The 22,786-nt window shown below is 37.6% G+C and overlaps 1 protein-coding gene across 2 annotated transcripts in view; it reads left to right on the forward strand.

Moving 5' to 3' along the window:
- CD74 (CD74 molecule) overlaps window positions 1-22,786 on the forward strand; it is a 128,597-nt gene that overhangs the window by 59,161 nt on the left and 46,650 nt on the right. For both annotated transcript variants that reach the window (XM_044069374.1, XM_044069373.1), the window contains exons 4-6: window positions 3,610-3,660; window positions 6,417-6,512; window positions 16,155-16,251. In XM_044069374.1, coding sequence (XP_043925309.1) covers window positions 3,610-3,660; window positions 6,417-6,512; window positions 16,155-16,251 — 244 coding nt within the window. The remainder of the gene's footprint in view (window positions 1-3,609; window positions 3,661-6,416; window positions 6,513-16,154; window positions 16,252-22,786) is intronic.

The raw sequence follows: 22,786 nt of genomic DNA on the forward strand, positions 1-22,786 counted from the left end.
AATGGCTGTTGCCAGAACCCACAGGGTCAGAGTTGCTGGAGCCATGTCAGACTCAAAGCCTGTCACAAGTGGTGTCCCACAGGGCTCAGTCCTGGGTCCACTCTTGTTCGGCATCTACTTTTCTGAAGTACAAGCAAACACAGGAGGGTTATGGCTGACAAAGTTTGCAGATGACTGCAAACTGGGCGCCATAGTCGAAACACATCTGACACAGATATCCTCCAGAAGGGCCTCACAGAAACGGATAACTGGTGCCAGAGCCATGGCCTGAAGTTAAACGCCAAAAATGCATAGTCATACCCTTCGGGAAAAACAAGGTTACCCCTAGCTACCATATAGGTGACAATCCACTGAGCACAGAAAAAGTCATCAGGGATCTGGGGACCCAAGTTGACAGTAGTCTTTCGCTTGACACTCATGTTGCTAAAGTAGTTAGGAAAACCTTCTATATCGCCCACCTGATCATGAAGGGATTCACATCTAGATCAAGGGAGGTCATCGTCCCCTGTACTCATCACTCATTAGACCTATGATTGAGTACAATGCCCGTTGAATGTATCTGACCAGACACCTGATGCAGCTTGAAGGGCCCCAAAAGTTCCTCACCAAAAGGATAAAGGGTCTCAAAAATATGTCTTATACTGCCCGACTGAAAGAACTCCAGCTTTATTCAGTCTCATACCGCTTGCTCAGAGGTGACCTGTGCCTGACATATAAGGCCATGTCAAACCCAGATTTGATGAATATGCTTCACCTCAAAAATCTAGATCCCTCAGAACCACAAGGCGGAGACTTAAACCTTGACACGGTTATAAATAGAACGTGCTGGAGGGACAGATTCATCACCCAGAGACTCCCTATGCTGTGGAACAAAATCCCGGTATATGTGAGGCAGAGCACCTCGCTGGCCTTGTTCAAGAGGAATCTTGACCAATGGATGGGAGATCGCAGACATACCCCAGGGATTACTTCAGTGTCACTGCTTGACAGAGGCACAGAAAAATGATAGGCATAGTTTTTATTCAAACTAAAGGGGTGGCGAAAGCCACATAACTATGGGCTAGGCTTATAAATGCCCTTGGGCAGATAGCCTAGTATGAACCTATGAACCTATGAACCTATGAACCTATATATATATATATATATATAAATAATCATTATAGTGAAAACACAAATCATCAAAATTCATTACATATAAAAATTAGTTGAATACATAAAACAATGAAAAATACATTTTATCTGAAACTCAAAATAATGAAAAATGCAAAACTGCCTTTATTTAAACTTAGATCACCAACACAGCAGTAAACAAAAGACTCAGTAAAGTGTCAAGCTAACCTTCATCCACCTGATACAGCAGTACAGGAAATTATTCTACAATGTATTCAAAAATTAGTGGCCATCTTTAAGTACAAAGTTACCCTCTAAAACTCTTATCAGTTGATTATCAGATGAGTTACAACTGACTTACACCAAAGTTCCAGCATCTTAAATGACTATCTTCAAAGCTTTTTAAAAATAAAACAGTCTGCTGTACAAATTAATTATATGCATTTCTAAGTGGCTTGCACTCTGCATCTATCATTGATGATACATTTGTTTCAAATACAAAGGAACGCATTGTTTAACAATCTAAAGATACACAGAACTTGTAAAAGAAAAGGCACAGTGTAGCAAAGCTTGTAAACATTAACAAAGAGATCAATGTTATTATTTCTTCTAAAACAAACAGTAATTTGAAATAGAAATCAAAACAAGCATGATATTAGAAAACCAACTTAACATCCACATATACAATGAACCCAAAACACAGTAAAGAAATTTCCAAGCTATAACTCCAGAATCATTTCCTGATCATTGTTAATATGAAGACATAAAAACAGAATTCCTAATAAATAAGAATGTATTAAAGCAGTATAATAACATAAAATTAAACAAAGCTGAATATGTGAGGGGCTATGTCAACCCAACTTCCACAGTGGGGAGTTTACCCACTGTCTTATTAATGTTAAATTAGCTGAAGCATACATCCCACTAACTCAGTAACCAACAAAACATTTGACAAGACACATTACATAAAACACATAGCTGACTAAATCAGATCCTTTGAATTCTTTTAAATAATAGATTAAGGCATAAAAATAAAAACAATGTTAATGATTAAGGTTTTCCTAGCGATGACTACTTTATTATCGCCAAGGTATCCAACAAGTCAGAAAGAAACTATAAGAGGACAACAAACTAATGCGTGTGAGTACATTACACACAATAGCATATATTGGGTAAATAACAAATAACCTAAGTAAAAGACAATATAAACTCTAGCACAGAAAGCAGAGCAAAGCTAGAGAACTAGACAAATATTGAAAATCAGAGTCAGAAAGACTTTCTGCATCAGCAAGCCTTAAGTCACTACTGTGGCTCAGTTGATAAGTAATTGTCCCACAGCTGCAGGTTCTGGGGGTTCAGTTAATCTGGGATAGTAAAACAATATATAGGTACTGCCTACTGCATGCCATTTATTCCTATACGCTGGTGTCACTTGTGTGTTTTTAAGTAGCACATGGTCCTATTAGGATGGAGTAGTTCAGAACTCCTAGAAGACTGAATTATGGCAATAATCTTAGTCAGGAGTGTTAAAGGAAGCTGTCATGCCAGTTTCAGCATATTTTAAGCTTTTAAAACATGAATTTCTGCAGTTATTTTGAATCCCATCCTGATAATAATACTAATGTGTTCGTGACCTGGTAGAAGTACTGTCATGTAATACATTTGCAGGAGAGTTTGAGAATTGACTGTAGTTATTTTATTTATTTATTTATTTGCAGTTTGTTAACCAAGTAGGTGAGCTAGTCTACTGACTCTTTTCAGCCATGACCCAGGTACTGATGACTTCGGGAAAAGCAGGCCTACCAGGCCTTTAGACGGTAAGGCATTTTTAAGAAGAAAACAAAATGTGATTGTCCCACTATAGAGATATTTGACAAGATACCACTCTGGAGTGATATATGCAGGTTTAAGAACCTCATCATTCTAATACCATAGAAAGGATAGAAGCTGTTCAGATAAAGGTAACACAATGGTTCAGAAGAAGGCATAGTTAAAAATAGAATATAGATACATAGATAGATAGACAATCATGAGGAAAAAGAAAGTAGATGAAAGACATGATAAAACTTTAAGTTTCATGTGCAAATACTTAGCTTCTGAGTGGGGTGTGATCTTTCATATAATGAGATGTATGGGAACAAGAGGGCAAAATTTGAAGTTACAAGGTTAGTAGATCAGGAGACAATTGGAAATATTTCACAGAAAGGGTGGTGCATAATTAGAATATACTTTATAAAGAGGTCATAGGGACAAAAACAGTAAAGGGAGTCCATGTATACATCTAAGAGTTGTAAAGCCATTCTCATATAATGGCCGGGACCAAGGAAGAAAAATAATAAACTGAAGTTTGTATGGTAGGTTAGGAAATTAGCAGGCTATTTTGATAAGTGATTGTTATATGTTGTCAAATTCTGTCTTTCTGTGTACTTTGAATATGGTGAGGGGAATGTAGACCCTGCCTAAATGTTCATTAATGTTGTTTCCTTCATTTCTATACAGGCTAACTCAAACAACATGACTACTGAAGAAAAAGTTGAGTTCTTCCTGAAGGTAAGCAGGCCATGCTTAATTTTAAACAAGGGGGCTCGATAGCAAAATGAGACAGATTGAGGTGGGAAAGTGAAAATGAAAAGTTAAAGTACCCCTTCATTAATTTTATCTAAGTCGTATATTTAACTATCAAAAGTGTCACAATAGCAACAATAACTTTTGGTTCAGTGTGACTCATGATGGTACTACCAACCTTTGTAGTACAATTGAAAATCTTTTCTGTTTATTATACAGAGCCAATTGCACCTCTTTGACAAAATGTAACAATGAATCATATCTAAATAATAGCCCACTTTTCATATTGATTGTCCATGGCGTCATGACGGTATGTTACAAGTGGTAACTTTATGTGCTAGATGACTATATAGTACAGTCAGTCGTACATGTAAGGTTGACACTTAGATGGAATCTAGTAAAACATTCAGATAATGAAAGTAATGTTTTAACTAAAGTCTTATATCACTCTGGGACATTTCTAATGGGCAGTTTTTATGCACGTAGAAGGGAGTTGCAAAGGTATGTTTCCAGCAGATATTCTGCAGTGGGATATAATCCTAAATGGAAGAATCTTCTAAGAGATTACCTTTTCTGTCATTAAATGGAACACACATTGAACCATCATCTGAATATACTTAAATTTGTCAGATTGTGGTGTTATGTTATATTATATGTGATATTTCTGTTCTTGGGATTGATTAAATTCTGCATATTCTCTTTCATTTAAAGGTAGTGTTTGGTCATTCTGTGTAAGTTTACCTTATGGTACTTCTAATGTACTGAATTACTGGAGATGCATATTTACCAAGACATCATCTTAAAATGCTTGGCTCTGTGGCACTGTGTGATGCAGTCCTTACTGTGACCTAGGTGATTGGGGGTCAATTACTGGCTCAACCATTGGAGGAGCCAGGTTGGAAGGGGACAGGAGTAAAGGGACATGGCCCACTCCCCTCTCCTGAAGGGAGGGTAGGGTATGCACACATTCAGAGGCCTATAGGTTCATGTGATTTCCCTGGTGGAGACTAGAGCGATCACCACTTGCACTACAGTGCAGAGACAGGGCTACTTGAATGACACAACCCTTGTAGAGTGATCACCACTTGTACTACAGTGCAGGGGCAGGGCTGCTTGAATGACACAGCCCTAGTAGAGCGATCACCACATGTACTACAGTGCAGGGATGGGGTCGCTTGAATGACACAACCCTTGTGCAGGTGAGGAAATGGCCTTTGCAGACAACTCATTACACTTCCCTTCCTGGTGCCTCACAAGATGTGTACAATGACAGAGATGGGGAGATAAAAATAAAAAATACTCAAACAACCCCTGAAGGCTGCCTAGATGATGACCCATCTTGGTCAGCTCTCATCCAGTAATGGAATGGATGGGCTGACCAACCAAGAGAAGGTTTGATGGTTTACAGGCAGCAGGGGTAAAGAGTCTCAAAAACTTATGTTTGTATATATCAATACTTTATTGTGTATTTAAGCAACAGAAAAGAGAAAAATCCCACAGAGGACTAATGAGCTGGTGGGTGAGAAAGTGGGTGGCAGGTGAGAGCATTATGAAGGACATAGTGCAGAAAACATTGAAGAAACTAACAGTAAATGAGGCACTTGAGTGACTTGGCATTTGTCATAGGTACTGACATGATCCCATAAATTACAGATCTTTAATCATCATATCCTTTATGGGGAAACCTGTAGAGACAACATGGGCCTACCTGTTGTTGTTTCAGCAAGGCCATCCTAGAAGATCAAAATTCTTGGCTGTAAAGGATAACCATGGAAGGGCAGAGAAGTAGATGTCTTAAATTCTGACTTCAGTTAGACTGCAGACTCTCTACCCTTCAATCCTTAGGAGCTTTGATAGTCCAAGCTGCATAGAGAGAAAGTTATTTTATTCTAATACAGCTAAATGCTAATTGATAGATATAATGCAACAAAACTAGACATACTGTTTAAACCCCCATTATTGGATGATGCAACTAGAAGGAATTGCTGGATAAGGTACACACATGTTATTTTAGAAGGTGGATGTGTTATGCATTTATAACAACCTGATTCACTATTATGAATAAGTAATGAGTGGGAAGGTGACAGAGGCCATCAGTTCTAGGATTTATGAAATTGGGAGACATTTTTCCTTGTCTTGTTTTATATATACAGTATATATATATATATATATATATATATATATATATATATATATGTGTGTGTGTGTGTGTGTGTGTGTGTGTGTGTGTGTGTGTGTGTACATTTATAAAACTCAGCAGAAGCAGAATATACAGTGACATATTATTCAACTTAATTCACAACGGAGAAAGAAAACACTTCCAGAATTTTATTACTTACAGTACACCCTTTATTTATGTTTCTGATTTACTTAATCAGTAAAAAATTGAAAGAGACTTTCTGATGTATTGTGCGGTACTTTTTGCATAAACTTTACAAAACACAGGTAGCAGCTGAAGGCATTTTGTTTACAATTTTTGAAGTTTATTCTTGTCATTATAAAGATTGTCATGCCGGATAGATTAGTATGGCTGTGATAACATTGTTTTTAGTTATAGTAAAGAAAACATCACAAGCCTGTAATTTTATTATAGATAAAAGTTTTGCTGAAATATCCAGAAGGTAATGCCACAGAATGTATTTAAAGCTCATTTACAGAATTTGAAAATATGCTTTCATCATCTAGCAGTTATGCTCAACTAATTATTTTTTTATTCCTCTGGCTGTATATGATGTCTGCAGAAGTGGAACCCAGATATGAGCTCGCCTAAATTAGAGAAGACTTTCCTGGAGAACCTAAACCAGTTGAAGTTTAAGATGGATTTTGGTGAATGGATGGTCAGTGACTTAAATATACTGTTTTCTTTCTTTTCTTTTTTCTGTTATATTTTTTTTTCTTTTTTTTCTTTTTTCTGTTATATTTTTCTTCTTGTCTTTTTTTTTTATGAGAGGACATTTTTTTAATTTCTAGGGTAAGGTTTAGATATTAAATTCATAGTAGGAGTCTTCCACTGAGAAATGTATCTTTTGAAATGTAGGTTTTAAAGGATGTAAGTTACTGAAAAGAACCTGACTTTGGTTAGATGGCAGCTACTGTATATGGAACAACACTGTATTGTACTGCATTATACTTTATTCTTTTCTATAAAAATTGACTATATCCAATTTCAGAACTGAATGTTGTCTATTGTGTCTACATATTGCAACTGTTACCTGTACATACTGTCAATAACAGTGACTTCAGGGATAGCAGTAGGTTCCTTATGTGTTGATGAATACTATATATCAACCTCTCAATAAAATATAGCAAGTGTGGGTACCAAAAGTGTGTCCGCATTTATGGGCAAAGATATTGCCCTGACTTTTTTGCCTCAGGGGTGAAGAGGAAATATGACATTAGAATCACACTTTATCAATGAAAAGAAAAAATGAATTTTACCAAAGCATATACAAATTATTCTGCATTTATGTTAATTATAGCATTGTCATCAACCAGTATTGATCCAGGCATTTAGTTCATCTAGTTTATCTATGGGGAGTATCTACAGAACCAAAATAATTTGCCCAGTAATTATTGGCATCAGTCCCTTTCATGTGGCCACTGTTTGGTCAGTCAGCATGGCTCACTTCTGGCACGTTTTATCTCCTATACTTTATGGTAGAAGCCGAAGTGGTATCTCAGAAGAACAAAGACAGGAATGGCAACTGCTGGTATTGATAAAGGCTTAAGCTAATTCTAATATTATATTATGATGAAGTTGACAAATATCTGTTTTTTGTCGTTATCTCCTTTAATCTTTATCATTAGTAGCTCAGGCAAGGGTGCAGACCTTATAAGCTAGGTAATGAAACTTTGCAAGACTTGTTGCAAAGCATCTTCAGAATTGTTATTAGAATTTCTTATTATTTAATTACTGAATTGATAGCCGTCAACACTGTTACACTTTTAATGGTCTTGTCAGATACTAAGCTTTTGTATTTATATTCATTGAATTTACTTCTCCTTGCCAGTTACTCTTTCAGCAATTGTCAGTAATGCGTGTCTGTTATTACTAAGCAAAGTGTTATTTCAGTATTACCGCTACAGAAATCTGCTTTGTCATAAATATACACGTGGTGTATATGTGTGTGTGTGTATATATGTGTGTGTCTGCCTAGTTTTGTGTATGCATAATGAAAGGTTATTGTGTTTGTGTTTTTGTGTGTAGAGGGATAGTGTGTCTGCATGGGTCTTTGTATGTGAATGAATGATTAGTGTGTGTGTGTGTGTGTGTGTGTGTGTGTGTGTGTGTGTGTGTGTGTGTGTGTGTGTGTGTGTGTGTGTGTGTGTGTGTGAGTGTCTATAGCATTCTGAAGTTCAGTGCTACCAGAGTCCCAGACTTATCTGCCCCCTTCATGGTTTGACAGCACTTGTCAAATCATGACATAAATCAACTCCTTTGTCAGCTGTCTAAACAGCCTGTAAAAATGCATCTTGGAAAGGTATCATACAAGGACTGGAACAGCTGCTGGCATGGTCCCTTATGTTGCATGTATATGGGTGTGACAGTTGTCTAACAAGCTATATATGAATGTGTGTATGGGCATATGGATAGGAGCATGTGTGTGTGTGTGTGTGTGTGTGTGTGTGTGTGTGTGTGTGTGTGTGTGTGTGTGTGTGTGTGTGTGTGTGTGCGTGTGTGAGTGTATATACCCCCCTTGCATTCTGAAGTTCAGTGCTGCCAGAGTCCCAGACTTATCTGCCCCCTTCATGGTTTGAGAGCACTTGTCAAACTGTGACATAAATCAACTCTTTTGTCAGTTGTCTTAATAGCTTGTAAAAAGGCATCTTGGAAAGGTACCATACAAGGACTGGAACTGCTGCTGGCATGGTCCCTTATGTTGCATGTATATGGGTGTGAGAGTTGTGTAACTCAAGCTATATGTGTATGTGTGTATGGGCATATGAATAGGAGCATGTGTGTGTGTGTGTGTGTGTGTGTGTGTGTGTGTGTGTGTGTGTGTGTGTGTGTGTGTGTGTGTGTGTGTGTGCATGTGTGCGTGTGTGTGTGTCTGTGCACGCATGTGTGTGTGTGTGTGTGTGTGTGTGTGTGTGTGTGTGTGTGTGTGTGTGTGTGTGTCTATGTGTGTGCACGTGTGTGTGTGAGTGTGTGTATATGTGTTTATGTCTGTGTGTATCAGTGTGTGTCTGTCAATGTGTTGAGATAGTCTGTGCCTCTGGGTGGTCTGCAAGACCTATTCTTCTGTTTAGTTTAGGCTGTTAAAGTGCTCAGCTGATTCATAGTCATGCATCTCCCATCTCCAAAATATTAGAGAAATGTGTTCATATTCAGCTTCTTAATTGTGTGGTTCAAAACCATATCTTTTATCCTACTTAGCATGGCTTCACTCCAAGTCACAGTACCACCACAGCTCTCATTTCCTTTATGGACACAGTAAATAGAGCCCATGATACTGGTAACATTGCCTTCTCACTCTTTCTTGACCTCTCTAAGGCCTTTGATACGATATCCCACCCCCTTCTTCTCACTACACTCTCTAACTTGGGCATCTCACCCTCAGCTCTAAACTGTTTCTCAAACTACCTCATCAATAAGCAACAATCTACCAAATGGCAACATTCCTTGTCAGCTTTTCTTAACACAACTACAGGTGTACCCCAAGGATCCATACTGGGCCCCCTCATGTTTAGCATATTCATTAATGACTTTCATATCACTCTAACTCAAGGCACAGTCATTCAATATGTAGATGATTCTACAGTCATCTGCACTGCCAAGTCCATATCTGAACAACAATTTCTTATCCAGAATACCTTTACATCAACCGAAACTTGGATGTCCAATAATCATCTCGCTCTAAATCCCAATAAAACTAAATACCTAATATTCACCCTCCCAAAAAATATCCCCTTAACAAGAATGAATTTGCTGTCCATTCCCAAAACAACACTATCATTGAAGTTGTTCCAAGTACTAAACTTCTAGGTGTCATCTTAGATGAAACCTAACATTTGATCTCCATATCCACAGCAACATCAAAAACCATATTAAAATTGGGTATCCTGTACAGAAACAACTATTTCCTTAGCCACACCGCAAAAAGGTTTCTAGCCTCATCCTTTCTGCTATCATCTCTATTACATGGTGCCCCTATCCTTACCAACCAACATCTAGTCCTCTCTGACATCCAAATTTGATACATGCTACAATAAGATTGCTTAACTCATAATAAATGTAAAATTTTCAGCCCACCATTTCTCATCACTACATCAGCTAAAGTGGCTTGAACTTCTGCACTGTCTCACATATTTACAATTAACTACTGCACATAAATTAATATATAAACCATTAATTTGCCCATATCTTTTTTCTGTACTGATGTGTACCACCCAAACAGACCTCCTAGATCTGAAAACAAACTATGCTCAAAGTTGAAAAAACAAATTTCTCAGCTGGTCAGATGCTTTACTCTTTTACTCTCTCAGAACTATGGAACACCCTCCCACCATCAATCAGAACCACCAGCAATCCAATGCTCTTTAAAAAGTCCCTCAGATAACTCTGGCAATGCACATGCACCAAAATAACACTCCCCAAAACCTGACTCCCTCTTCTATAACACCATACCTTATTCCGTCTCTACACTTACATAACTTTTCCATCTCTCACTTATCACAACTGACTCACTTGCTCTGCCTTCTAAATTTCACAATTACTCATGCCTGCAAACCTCTAAGTGTTAATAATCATAAAATTAATATTCTGTTTCTACAAACTCCCTTATTACTGTAACTAGTACTGCACAATGACTGTAAATGGCTCAACTGCAACCCTCCCATTTGGTTGCACTGACCACAGTGATCTAATTTACTGTATAAATATCATGTATTGCAAATGTAAACACTTTGTAGTGTATTTGTTCATATTATTGTATGTATTGTGACTGCAAATACTCTGTATCATGTTATTTCATATTATGTATTGTTTAATCTTAGTTTGTAGAGCTTTTCTCCCCGGGTCTCCACTGACAATGAGCTCACCTTGGTCCAGTGGACCTTCCTGGTAAACAAATGCAAATAAATAAATAAATTCCCCATTAATGAGATACTGCTCTTGTGGGAATATGCATGACTTTAAATGGCAAAAAAGTGCACTGGGACAATTGATGAAATACCAACTGTGCTGCTTTACCAATATCAAGTAATCAGAGCTCCAGTATTTCCACATTAGTTTTTTAAGAGCTGTAGTTTTAAGTCCCATCATAATTCCTCACAGGAGATAGGAAATAAAAAGACAAGTCCAATATATCAGGGAAATACGTTCAAAGTTCATTTACAGCAAACCTGGAACTGTAGCCTACAATATGTTCTGCTTTGCAGTAATGTATTTCCTGAAAATACTTCTAGAACTGTATAAGACAGCACTGTTTTAATTTTTAAATTGTGTGTAATTAATTTATTTGTTAACCAGGTAATTGGGTTTGTCCTTTGTGGACCGTTTTTTTAAGGTATGACCTGACTCGCAGAGTCAAGGAAGAAAAAATCTTATATAGGGAAGATTCCTTGTAGCTTGTCAGCCAACATGTTCTAGGTGGTGGGAGGAAACAAGATTACCTGAGAAAAGCCATTCAGATATGGGGAGAGCATGTAAAGTTCATGATGGAGTGGGATCCGAGTTCAGGCCTGAACTCCAGACCCTAAAGATGCAAGGTAGAGGTCATATTACCTATAGTCACTTTGCTGTCAGATACTTCAGCAGAAATATTGTCTGCAGTTACAGTGGTATCATTTCTAGTGATTACAAAAAGAAAAGTGAGTGCCCAAGACTGACACAATTATCACTGAAAAATAAAACATATTGTGGAATGAATACCTTTTCTTTAGGCTTACCCCTCCATCTCCAAGCCTAAAGAAATCATAGGTCCACAAGATAAACAATAGCTTCCTTTGGAAGTCTGGTCCTCTGTAACATGATACAGCAGACTTAAAATAAACCTGAGATTATAAGTGACTGGAATAATGTTGTTTTATAGTTTTTCAAGTTATAAGGATGAAACCAACCCTCTCACAGCGCGCTATAGAAAGATAATGTGGTGAACTTTTCATAATGGGATATATTGTCTGTTATGCACAAGAAGATATGACTGATGTTCAGAATACCTGTGCTAAATTGTACTCTGCCATAAAACAAACAGAACATGACACAAGGGAAGAACCTCGTGTTCTTTTAAGGGTATTAAGTCATTAAAGCCTAGTGACACCTCCAGCTGTTTCTTGAGTTACATCCCACTGAAGCCTGTAAGCATCGAATATTGCCTTGTCATACTTAATTAATAATTCCAAGATCATGCTGCATATAAGTTATTTAAAGACACCATCTCAAAGCTTACATGATGGGGAATACAAAAACTGCTCTGATACTTGTCCTCTATCTAGTGCAGGTAAAGAGCTATTAATTATTTCTCACATATTTATTTATATTGTCATAGATGTTATAACTGCGGTGGTAGTGCTGCGGTAGCATTGTCGCCTCACAGTTAGACGTTGCCAGTTCGATTCTCAGTTAGAGCGTCTTCTGTGTGGCGACATGTGTGAATGGGCATTCCTTCATTGAAGGTTGTGCGTTAGGCCCGGCAAGCCAGCACGTAAAACTCTACTGCCAATCATTAGCGGACCGGAGTTCCGCTGTAGCGACCCCTAACCGGGAAAAAGCCGAAAGACACAAACATTGTCATAGATGTTATATTTTTTCTAAATATCTCAAAAACAAATTGGTGCAGTCAGAACCTCTTAGTTTCATCTGAAAGCTCTTAGCTGGATTAACAAAATTCTGCTGGCAGTATCTGTTAAACTTGTTTAGAAAATATTGCAAACTTAACAGTTAATGTGTTTAATGTAACTTATAAGATTCAGTTTAAGACCTAGAACCTAAGGAATACTACCGCTATGCTAATAGTTTGTGCTAAAGAGTTTGTAACCCCTGTGGTTCCAGACATATGAACATTTGTTAGAAATGTGATGCCATAATTTGATTCTATCAAAAAGCTAAGCTCAGCCCATTAGAAGTTGCAGTGCACGCTTCCAGATGTCCAATGGAGGGAATGAGTTAAGGGAATGGGGTGAAGGAATATTTCTGCTCATACCTTTTTACTGGATTTATACTTTGTGTTATTGATACTGCTGTCTGTATTATACAAATTACTCAGAATGTTTATTATTTTTGATGTTTTCTTACTACACTGTTAATGAAATGCAAAGAAGGTAAACAATTCAGGATCTAAATCCAGCAATCTTCATTCTACCTTCCTAAGACCTGCACCTGAAAAAAATCGCTAAACCCTTTACTCATGTCTTTAACCTCTATCTCACCTCATTCAAACTCACACTTATAATTCCTCTGTCTAATGATACTCCTGCTAATGGGCTGAAGGATTACAGACCTATTTTGTACCTGTGCCATATTACCAAAATATTTGTAAAACATTTATACAAGCAACTAACTACTTAAGCACATTAACATCTAGGGCCTGTTATGTGATGCACAACATTGCTTTCACAAGGCATTCAGTACCTTTTCCTGCCCTGCTTATGGCCACTAATACCATTTATTGCAACCTGAAAGAGGGACTTATTACTGCTCAACGTCTCAACCGTACCTGTCAACCTCTTACAACAAGAAATCTTGACAAAGCCGTAAATAAAAGTGGGACAAAGGCCCAAAAATAGGGACAATTTTTAAATATTGCTCTTACAAACATAGAAAGTTGATAGAATAACAGGTTTTGTATTAGCATGAATTTTCTGAAGGATATGAAATCTGAAACTCAAATGTCTATCATTAATTTCTAATGCCAGTCTTTAATGATTTGTCACTAATTTGCCAGAAAACCACAATTTTATGAAAAATGGACCAAACACATTAGGCAAAAATCAGGACATTCTGCGAAAATCTGTACATTTGAGAGGTATGTTCTAAATAAATACAAAAGACTGAACTTTGGAGATGTATTTATTTATTTATTCCATTTGTTTACCAGGATAGTACAAGTAGGCAGAAGCTACCCCTTTTCAGCAGAGACACGGGGAGAAAAGCTCCAGAAAAATTGCAACATTACATAAAGACAATAGTAAACAGAGGTACACAAGTAATCAACAAATATACAAAATGTAAAAGCTCTGGAAAGAAACATTACATAAAGAACATAGTAAAGAGAGATGTACAAGGAAACAATAGAGGTATACAAATAATCAATAAATATACAACATTTAAACAGAATACCATTAGATATAGCAGCAGCATCTAAAGAGCTATGAAATATATTTGAAAAAGAACTTGGTAGTCGGAGAGGAAAGGAAGAAGTGAAGGATTAGTATTAAGAGGTGAGAGAGAGAGAATGTTTTAGGACAGGCAGAAGGAAAAATAGTGAAAGGTGGGGACAAACAGGAGGAATTGGACTAATAACTAAGGGTATAGTGCTTGGAAAGAATAGGAGGACACTGATCATCCAGAAATTATGCAGGTACAGAGACAGGTATCTTTAAGATATTCTCTAGTTTGTTCCTTAAAAGAATTGGTATTTACTGTGTTTCTTAGAGAGAGAGGAAGAGAGTTCCAGATTTTGGTCAGGAAAGTGGCGTACAGTCACCAGGTGATTTGCTTGCTTTTGTAACAGCTAATAACATTTTGCCAGTGGATTTCAGTGGCCTACTTTTGTTATGAAGGTGGAGAGTATTTTTCAAACATGGGCATTTGTCCGAATAATGGAGCAGTTCATGGGAAGTGACTAGTTGGGAAAGTATAAGGTAATGCCTTAGCTCTAACCACTGAAGTTTTTTAAAGGCCAGACAGTGATGTATCCTATAATGATGGAGAGAGCACTTTTGCTGGTTTCACAGCTATCTAAAAATAGAAACTTCCAAGTCCATAGCAATGTCTCATCCTCTACTGCTGGTAAACGTAATACAGGTGTGCTGCAAGGGTCTGTACTAGGTCCTTTTCTCGTCTCTTCTCTCTTTGTCAACACAAAGAGATAGTAACAAAAAAAAAAAAAATTTGCAATTGATCTTTAAGAGTGAAACTACTTTTAAAGACAACCCGTATGTAATCAGACGTACACAATAGAACAATTTCTCTCAAGTATGTCCTCCATTTAAAATGGCTGTAGGTGAGACAGCCTTCTCTAGACTGGGACCTGTTACCTGGAGCCACCTGCGTACGGACATAAAAAAATCTAGAAACTGGTAAAAGCCTCAAAGATGCACTTAAAAAGCAACTCTTTACTACCTCTATCTAAAATTGCTACAGATTCCATTTAAAATGGCTTTAGGTGAGATAGACTGGGACCTGCTACCTGGAACCTCCTGCATACAGAAATCAAAAATCTAGAAACTGCTAAAAGCCTCAAAGATGCACTTAGAGAGCATCTCTTTTCTGAATCCACCTAAAACTGTTACCATGACAATAGCTAAGTAACCAACCATTCCATACCACGAATGACAAGAATATATTTAATAAACTTTACTCGGTCTGTTAATGTGGCATCTTATCCACAAATATTTCACATGCATTTAGGAGTTTAGGTATTATATGTATGACTGCACTGTATTTTATGACTATCTTAGCTTGCATTTTGTATATATATTTTTTTCTCAATGCACTCTGTCTGAATTTTTTATTCTTACCCTATCTGCACTCAATCTTACCACTGTGTTCTGAATTTTGTTATGTATTTATATATAACTCATATAGAATGCTGCTGATTGAAAGATTGTGATGTATTTTCAGCTGTTTAAGCTCGGGTCACGGCTAAAAATGTCAGTAGTCCAGCCCACTTACCCAGTGAGCAAACAGTAAAATAAACAAATAAATAGATGCAAACCAGGCTGTTTCTGAAGGTTTATACTATCTGAAGAAAAAGATTCTTAATAAAACAATAAAACATAAAAAAAATAAAATAAAATAAAGTCTAGGCGTGCCTATGAGATCAAGGGCCCCATTCTGAAAGAGGTTTTCTCAGTATAAGTGATCACTTGCACAGAGATCAGGTCTTTTGGAATCTGGCCCCTGGTTTAAGCCTGTTTATAGACAGGCCTTATATCAGAGTAAGTCACTTATACTGAGAGCAAGTTTTTTGGAGTCTGGCTTCAAGTTTGAGAAAAACAAAAAAACTTAAAATGCAGTTTTGTTTAAGCAAGATAAAACCATAACTGCTTTTGCTTGCTGCATCCTTAGAGAGATGAGGTCAGTTTTCTCTTTTCATGTATCTGAATTGCATTAGAACAGGGACAGTCTGAAACAGTGTATTGGGTGCAGTTGATAGTATAACAGTGCTTTTATGATAATATATCTAGTTGTTTTATCATAAAAAAATTGTTTGATTTATGGGAATATTTACAGTCAGTTTTACAACATTTATTTGTTTTCATTGACTAATAAATTCAGATTACAACACCTGATTAACTACTTCCTGTCTCTACAGACTTTTGAATCCTGGATGAAGCAATGGCTCCTGTTTCAGCAGTTGCTGAAGACAAATGAAGTTCCATCACCTCCTGGTCCTCCATCAGAAACTGAAAGTATGTCTTTCTATCTATAAGGGCAGAAAAAAAAATAACTGCAATAAAATACTTGAGCTTAAAAAGTGATTTGAAACTTCATATGTGTGTGCTGGAGTAATGATGCTCACTGAGCAGATAAGCACTAAGGCAATAGTTTATTATCAGTATGGAGGGAGGGGTTCACCCTTAGCAACAGAATGAATAATCCGTGTTACAAGGACAGTGTTTGGATGCTATTGCTTAATAGAAATATATTTATGTAAATCACAAGAGATCTGTGGGTTCATTGAAAGTGTTAAGTACACTGTTTTTATATCAGATATGTGTTTGGATTCTTGTTTCTCTATTATGTTTTTCTTTCTTCTCATTACAATGCAGATAATTTATTTTATTTATTTATTTTACATTTGATGACCGGGATAGTCCAACTGGATACATGCCCATTTTCAGCAGAGGCCCGGGGATGCATGATATATTTACAGTTTTCAGGATACACCTATTTCACCATTATTAATCACATAATGGTAATGTGTAGCATTGGAATATATAACTTTGGTGTGGAGTACACCACCATTAAAAAGGCACTATAAACCAAATACCTTGTACTGAAGAAGGATATCTTTATGCATTGCTGGTGTTCTCATACTGACTAGTGACCTGCCTGCAGGATGACAGGATGGAGTGGTTAGTCAAAGTCCAACTGTCTTTTCCCAGGGAGATTGGGAGAGTCCAAGTACTGCATGCCCTTCTCTTCGACAAAATCCAGAAAGTGTAACATTGGCAATTCCTTGACATCAGTAACATGGGGGTGTGCATGGATCCCAAGCTGTACAGAACGTAATAATATGGAAGTGTGTATATTGACTCCCAACCTATACTGTGTGCAATGTGAGGGGTGTATCTCTTCCCTTCATTGCTATCATTGTACATCCTGTCTTTTCCTAGGGACTTATATAAAAATAAATTGTTGATAGAGACTGCGCATGTAGTACTGATAAAGGGTTACTTCCTCAAGCAGCTTCATATAGATGAACATCAAAAATCCCTGAAAATGGTCTAAAAGTACTGGATTTTGACATAGTTTTTACTACAGAGATGTGCAAAAGTGTCACTACTCAAAAGATTTTGTAGGGGAGTGATGATGTGGCAGAAACTCTGAGTTACAAGACATGTGGTGCTAGTCTGGAGTCACAGTGGGGTTTCTGCAAGAGTCCATCTCCTGCACTGAGATATAGACTTTCTATCCCCTGCACTGATAAAGCCTTTCCATCCTTGCAGTGAGAGACCCTTTCTGTCCCCTGCACTGAGACTGACCTCTTATGTCCCCTGCACGGAGGCAAAGCCTTTCTTTCTCTTACATTGAGAGAAATAACCTTTGAGACAGCCTTTATGCCACCTACACTGAGACAGAACCTTTCTGTCCATGCTCTGAGTGACAGAGCCTTTCTGTCCCCAGCCCTGGGAGAAAGCCTTTATTTCTCCTGCACTGAGAGAGATGGCCTTACTGGCCAGTGCTCTGAGACAGCCTATGTGTCCCCTGCACTGAATGAGACCCTTTCTGTCCCAGCTCTGTGAGACAGAGCCTTTCTATCCCCTGCACTGATAGAGCCTTTCTTCCCCCTGCATTGAGAAAGAGCCTTTCTGTCCTCAACATTCAGAGATTTTCTCTCCCCTGCACTGAGACTCCCTAAAGTATTGAGACTGAATGTCAAAAAACCTGCAGTTTAGAAATGATAAATCTGGAATTGTAGAATTTAACAAACTTGTTTGATAGGTGTCTTAAACACTTGGCATTGACTAGAGGAGATGAAATGTAAAATCTACAGGAGCATCAAAAAGTTATTGGACGTATTAAGAAGCAACTGTTGCAGAGTTGAGAAAAACTATAGAAATTGTTAAGCATACTGATCAAACAGAGCTTAATCAGATGGAAGGTAAAGGTGAAGTTTCAGAATTTATTTTATTTTGGAAGGCAAGGAAAAATTACATTTGAAGTGAAGTTAAGCGGTACAGTTTAATGGAAATGTCATCTGTGGTGTCACCATGAAATAGCTCTTGATGTGATGCTGTGTATCTTAAGGTTTTTAAGGATGACAGTGTCTGTCTGATAGTGGCTGACTCTGGCAATGTGGGCCTAACACTTGACATTACTTGTTACAGAAGCAGGTCTAATCCTGCATTTGAAATAAGCTTCACATTTAACAGACTGGACAGTGGATTTGTTTTGAAGTGACAGTGGTGAATTTACAGTTTTTTATTTCCTGGTTGTTTTATCTCATCAGTGCTATGAAGTCTGAGTTTATTCCAGATCCATTCGTGTATCATATCAGATTGGAGTAGGCAATGTAAATTTGTGGTACAGTTTTCTGTAATTTTCCACAGAATAGCAATTTCATCTCTATGCTTTGCACAGATAAATATTTGATGTTCCAGTAAATATGCTTTTCAACTTGCATGTTACTATTGTTCATTGAATGTGTTCTTTGCCCACTGTCAATTAGTTCCTTCAGTACAGTCACTTGCCAGAGTTATGTACGTAGAACTTAAGTTGTTTGCCTGTTTGGTTCAGAGCAGCAGAACTGATGTGCCGAATATTGTTGCTTCTCTATCATGCCTTCTGTGCAGAGTTGTGCTATTATTCTGTTCTGCTTTAAGAAAGATCACATTTATGGACTGATTGTTTAGGAAATGCATGCTTTAAAGGCTTATTATGCAGGAATGCTTGAGACATTTACAGAAACTGTAAAGAACCTCAAGGTGGTATTCATATCTGAAAATCTGTTTGGAAAGCCCTGTTAAACACCTTTGTCAGAGGATAGCTTAAGAGGTGGTCTGGCACAGACTAAGTGTAGACGGTAGTGTCCTTCTATACCATTCAGAAATTATGCTTTGCAAACATGGATTGATTTTTGTTTCATTACTTCCAAAACAGACATTCACTCTGTTTGGCTTCTTTACCCAGAAATAAATGCAATATAAATAGTGGAGAATTCCTTACAATTTCTGAATTTGAATTGCATATCATTAAATTTCAACAGATACCTGTTTGAGTTGGAGTTTGATTTCTGTTTTTGAAAGGCCTTTGAAAGATAATATTAACTAAGTCAGAAGGCACTCCATGGTGTTTTGTCATTGTGTGTTGGAGGGATGTCATTCTACAAAGTCTTGGAGTCATTGCAGTTGTAAAATAGGTCTGTGTATGCATATATGTGCGTATGTATATACATACATACTAACACATATACACTTTCTTGTTCAGGAGAGGGGAGTGGATATGGATGAGAAAAGCTGATCACAGTAATGAAATAATTACAATTTTAAAGTTTATTTGTTAGTCCCTCATACTATTAGTTGATTTGGCTGTGCTTCCCTGTGGGTTCCTTTGGCTGTACGCATAGTAACAAGCTATGAGCCTACATCATAGTAATTGTTTCTCTCCTCACCATCCCCAAAGGAAGGCATTAGGCAGTCTTGGGGCATATTTAAGGAGACCCTTCACTTAATAGATAGCATACCAATAGCATATAACACACTGAAGTTTGTATTCTTGGGACTCATACCCATGTCAGTGGAAATCAGCTGCATGCTGCTAGTAGACTGATGACTTGAGTAAATGAATTGTTTCAGGATTCTGCTAAGAAAAGGATGGCTGCTCTTTCCTGGGAGAACTGACTGCTCTGCAAGTCATGCTAGAGCAGATGACAGTATATCCTCGACCTTTCCCAGACTGATGATGTTTGGAAATGGTTTAACTGTCTGCATCACATGCCTACCTTTTTAGATTTTCTATTTGTATCTGACTTGTTTACTCAGCTGCATAGTGATAGAACTTGCATAGAAAACAGAGGGAAACTTTGCACAGAAAATGGTAATGCCACTAAGCAGAACTAAAGTTAAAAAGTGAAAAACTGGTAACATTTATACACCAAAAGAGGATAACAAATGTTTCTAGACTGAATTATTTAAGCTCTGAGAGGGCTTAGATGATAGAACGGTAATATATATGATCAGTTTGTTTGTTTGTGTCTTTCGGCTTTTACCGGTTAGGGGTCGCCACAGTGGAGCTCCGGTTCGCTAATGATTGGCAGTAGAGTTTCACGTGTTGGCTTGCCGGGCCTAACGCACAACCTTCAACAAAGGAACGCCCATCCACGCATGTCGCCACACAGAAGCCGCTCTAACTGAGAATCGAACGGGCAACGTCTAACTGTGAGGCGACAACGCTACCGCAGCACCACCACCGCAGTATATATGATCAGTAATTTGTGTAAAATTGTAACCATGATCAAAGTTGACCATACCATACTATAGACCCACCCCATTTTATTTAGTCCTACCCATTCAGTTGCTTCCTGTAATGTTTTTCCTTGCTTTGAAGTCTCCAGCTGCCACTGTATAATTTGCTTATTAGATTTATGATGAATAATAGCTGTTATAGTTGTAATGTGAAATGAGAAACTATGAATCCCAAATTTAAGTAATCGAAATTATGGATAATATTCACTTCTCGTTGGTTTTTGGCATCCACAAGAGAATATATACTGAGCTAAATATATCTCTGTCCGAGAGAGAGAGAGGTGAGTTTGATGAAGGTGACTATGTCTGGAGACGTTAATTTGTTTTAGGTGGTATGCATGGTATTGCTGGTGACAAATAAAGGGATAAAAATGAGAAGTAAAAGGTAGAATTAAGATGGATTCCACTTGTGCTTCCATTTTTTATGGACTGGAAAGAGGTACTTGTGTAATGGAAAGTAGAAGGTGTCATTTATTTCACTCTTATTGGGAAGTTAATGACACATGAGAGCGACTTATGTGGTCAAGCAATGACATTTAATAGGATGGAAATAGTGAGTTTATAAATTATGATACACTGAGAATGCGTGCAGCGATGTGTTATGTTGTATAGATATTAAGAATAATGAGTGAATCAAGTTGAAATATGGAAGTGTTATGAGTGGATATTAAGGATGATGAAGTGACAGAAGAATATAAAAAAGTGTGTAAATTTTTGGCATATAAATTATGGTGAAGTGATGTGAAGTTAACTGTACTAGAAGCAGTTTCTCTGGAGGGTAAGAAAGGGTATACATATTATCCTCAGGGAACTATTACATACAGTCTTTGCCTGCTACGTTTGTTGAGATTTTTAAAGAAAGTAAACCTGAAGTACTTTGAATGACATGGTGATAGGTGAGGGTAGCAAATTACTTGAAATAGTGGGTGGAATAACTGAAAATATGAAAGTATAAGAAAAAAAACAAGGGGAGTCTAAAGGGTTATTTGCAGTGAGAGGGAGGAGTTATCTCTATGAAAATTGTTATCCAGCATTAATTTCATTAGAGAACAGTACAAATATGATACATAATTGAATATACTGAAAGGGGGATAGCTTAAAATGGGGATTTAGTATGGGGATAACTTTAACACTGTATGTGCTCCAAGGCACTTTTGTACCAATGTTAATGAAATAAGTACTGGTATATCTAAATAGGTTGGCTTGAGAAATGACTGAGTAAGAATTGGGAAACAGAAAGAACTATCCAGCTGTGTTTGAGTTTGGTGCATTTACTGCATCTCCACAAAAGAACCCTCCCTCGACCTCCTATTTCTGTACTCACTACTAAAAATTTCAGGATTTCCTCCTCTCTGTTACTCCTGTCTCCTTCTTATTGTACCACATACCACTCCTCCTTACACAAAACAAATATCCCCACCCTATCATACATAATACCTACACTAAGGACCTCTACTCCCAAACCAACTACATTCCCCATAATATCTCTCCTCACCCTTTATCAAACTCTTACATTTTCCTACCCAAAGTCTCCTACCTGTTTAACTTTGGTTTTAAACATATCTAAAAACCCAAATACCCCATCCCTTACCCAACCTGTGCCACATCATTAACCCCCTCTAGTGTTTACCCAGACTCAGGGCCCACTACTCACCCCTCATCTCTCCCCCACAATCACCCCAGCACCACTTCCCCTCAGTTTAATAGCTCTTATTCAAACAATCACCCTGACCCTGGACTTCTCATTTATCACATGATCTGCCCAAACATATGCAGTAAAATACACAAGCTGTATGCTTGGGTTACACTGCACAACCCTAATATTTTTTACTTTATTTTTAAAAGAAACCTAGTTGCCCAACACAATGCATCTGAAATATTACAGGTGCAACTAACACTAGGTAAGACTGCAATCCAAATTGTAGCTTGCTACAAATCCTCCACCATGCCCCAAGATTCTCATTACACCTTTCTAAACATACTGGAAAATATTAAGATACAACCTAACACCCTAATACTGGGTGATTTCAGCTACCCTGCCATTAATTGGGAAAACTACTAGGGTACCAACACCTTTGCCCAATGGTTCTTGGAATTCATAAATTCCAACTCCCTGGATCAACTAATCCATAGTTCCACTAGGGGCTCAGATATCCTTGACCTGGTCATTACCAACATGGGAAATCAATGCTCCACACCAGCTGTCACCCCTCATTGGTCAGGTCTGACCATAAGCTAATCACCCTTGATGTCCACA

This window comes from Protopterus annectens, chromosome 4.part0 (genome assembly GCF_019279795.1).
Source record: "Protopterus annectens isolate FY-2018-M chromosome 4.part0, PAN1.0, whole genome shotgun sequence".
Classification (NCBI taxonomy): domain Eukaryota; kingdom Metazoa; phylum Chordata; order Ceratodontiformes; family Protopteridae; genus Protopterus; species Protopterus annectens.